Source organism: Haliaeetus leucocephalus, unplaced genomic scaffold (assembly GCF_000737465.1).
Source record: "Haliaeetus leucocephalus isolate CR32 unplaced genomic scaffold, Haliaeetus_leucocephalus-4.0 Scaffold190, whole genome shotgun sequence".
In the NCBI taxonomy this organism is placed as follows: domain Eukaryota; kingdom Metazoa; phylum Chordata; class Aves; order Accipitriformes; family Accipitridae; genus Haliaeetus; species Haliaeetus leucocephalus.
Window position 1 is genome coordinate 163 of NW_010972626.1, and position 1,268 is coordinate 1,430.

General features: G+C 69.6%; 1 protein-coding gene across 1 annotated transcript in view; it reads left to right on the forward strand.

Moving 5' to 3' along the window:
* The first annotated feature begins 846 nt into the window (after nt 1-846).
* Nucleotides 847-1,268, forward strand: part of MRPS16 (mitochondrial ribosomal protein S16) — a 959-nt gene continuing 537 nt past the window's right edge. Inside the window, exons 1-2 of the mRNA XM_010565376.1 lie at nt 847-877; nt 977-1,248. Coding sequence (XP_010563678.1) covers nt 865-877; nt 977-1,248 — 285 coding nt within the window. The 5' untranslated portion in view covers nt 847-864. The remainder of the gene's footprint in view (nt 878-976; nt 1,249-1,268) is intronic.

Below are 1,268 nucleotides of genomic sequence, written 5' to 3' on the forward strand. Positions count from 1 at the left end.
GAAAGGGGGAGAGGAAGAGGGAGCAGGACAAGAAAATAGACAGAAGAGAAGAGGTACAGAGAAGCAAAAAAAAAACCCAAATCCAACCACAAACATCACAGCAGCACGGGAAAGAATGGGAAAAATTAAAAAAACAGGGACAGGGAACCAGACAGATAGCGATGGAGAAAGGAATAAAGTTGCGATGGACTACAGGGCAGAGTGGGAGGAATTAAAGAATCCGGACAGAAAGAGACGAAGAAAGACGTCCCAAAGATCCCGTCTCCGCAGGGAAGCCACAATTCCAACAGGCTCTTTCTCTCACCAGGATTTGGAGACAGCCAAGCGACGGAGCCGCACATCCCTCCGCATCGCTCCCCCGCCCCACCGGTCCCTCCCCTCCCGCTCCGAACGGCCGCGAGTCCGGAGCGCCCCCAGCCCGCGCTCCCCGGCGCCCCCCCCTTCCCCTTCCTCTTCCCCTTCCGCCCAGACCAGCCCTCCCAGCTCCCCGGTGCACGCACCCCACAGCCCCCGCCCTCCCGCCAGCGCGCCCGGGCTCGGCCCAGAGACGCCCGAAGACCCCTCCGAGGCAGCCCTCGCTGCCCGCTCCCCTCCGGACGCACCGCAGCCGGCGGCAGACCTCCCGACATCCGCGGCCTCCCCGGCGCCCCTGCCCCTCCGCGTCGGGCGGTCCCGACCCTCACCCGCTGTCGGCGAGAAGAAAGCAGGCTGCTCCCGGGAGCAGCGGGAGGGGAGAGGCCGCTCCGCCGGGGCCGGAACCGGGGCCGGTCCGTCCGTCCTCCCGCCCGGGGCTGCGCCGGCCGCCGCGCTTCCGGCGCCTCTTGCGTCATCGCGCTGCGCCGCAGAGAGGGCCCGGCTGCCGTCATGGTGCAGCTCGGTGAGTGAGTGAGTGAGTGCGCGCGGGCGCGGCCCGCCGGTCCCGGTCCCGGTCCCGGTCCCGGTCCCGGTCCCTCACCGCCTCGCGCTCTCTTCGCAGGCAGCCGCCTCCTGAAGAGCTACCGCGGCGGGCACGTCGTGATCCGCTTCGCTCTCGGAGGCTGCGCCAACCGGCCCTTCTTCCGCATCGTGGCAGCGCACAGCCGGCGCGCCCGCGACGGGAAGTACCTGGAGCAGCTGGGCTGCCTCGACCCGCTGCCCAACGCCCACGGCGAGAGGGTGGCGGGGCTCAACCTGGAGCGGCTGCGCCACTGGCTGGGCTGCGGCGCGCAGCTCTCCCGGCCCGCGGAGAAGCTCCTGGGTAGGCCCGGGGTGGGCGTCCGGGAGCGGGG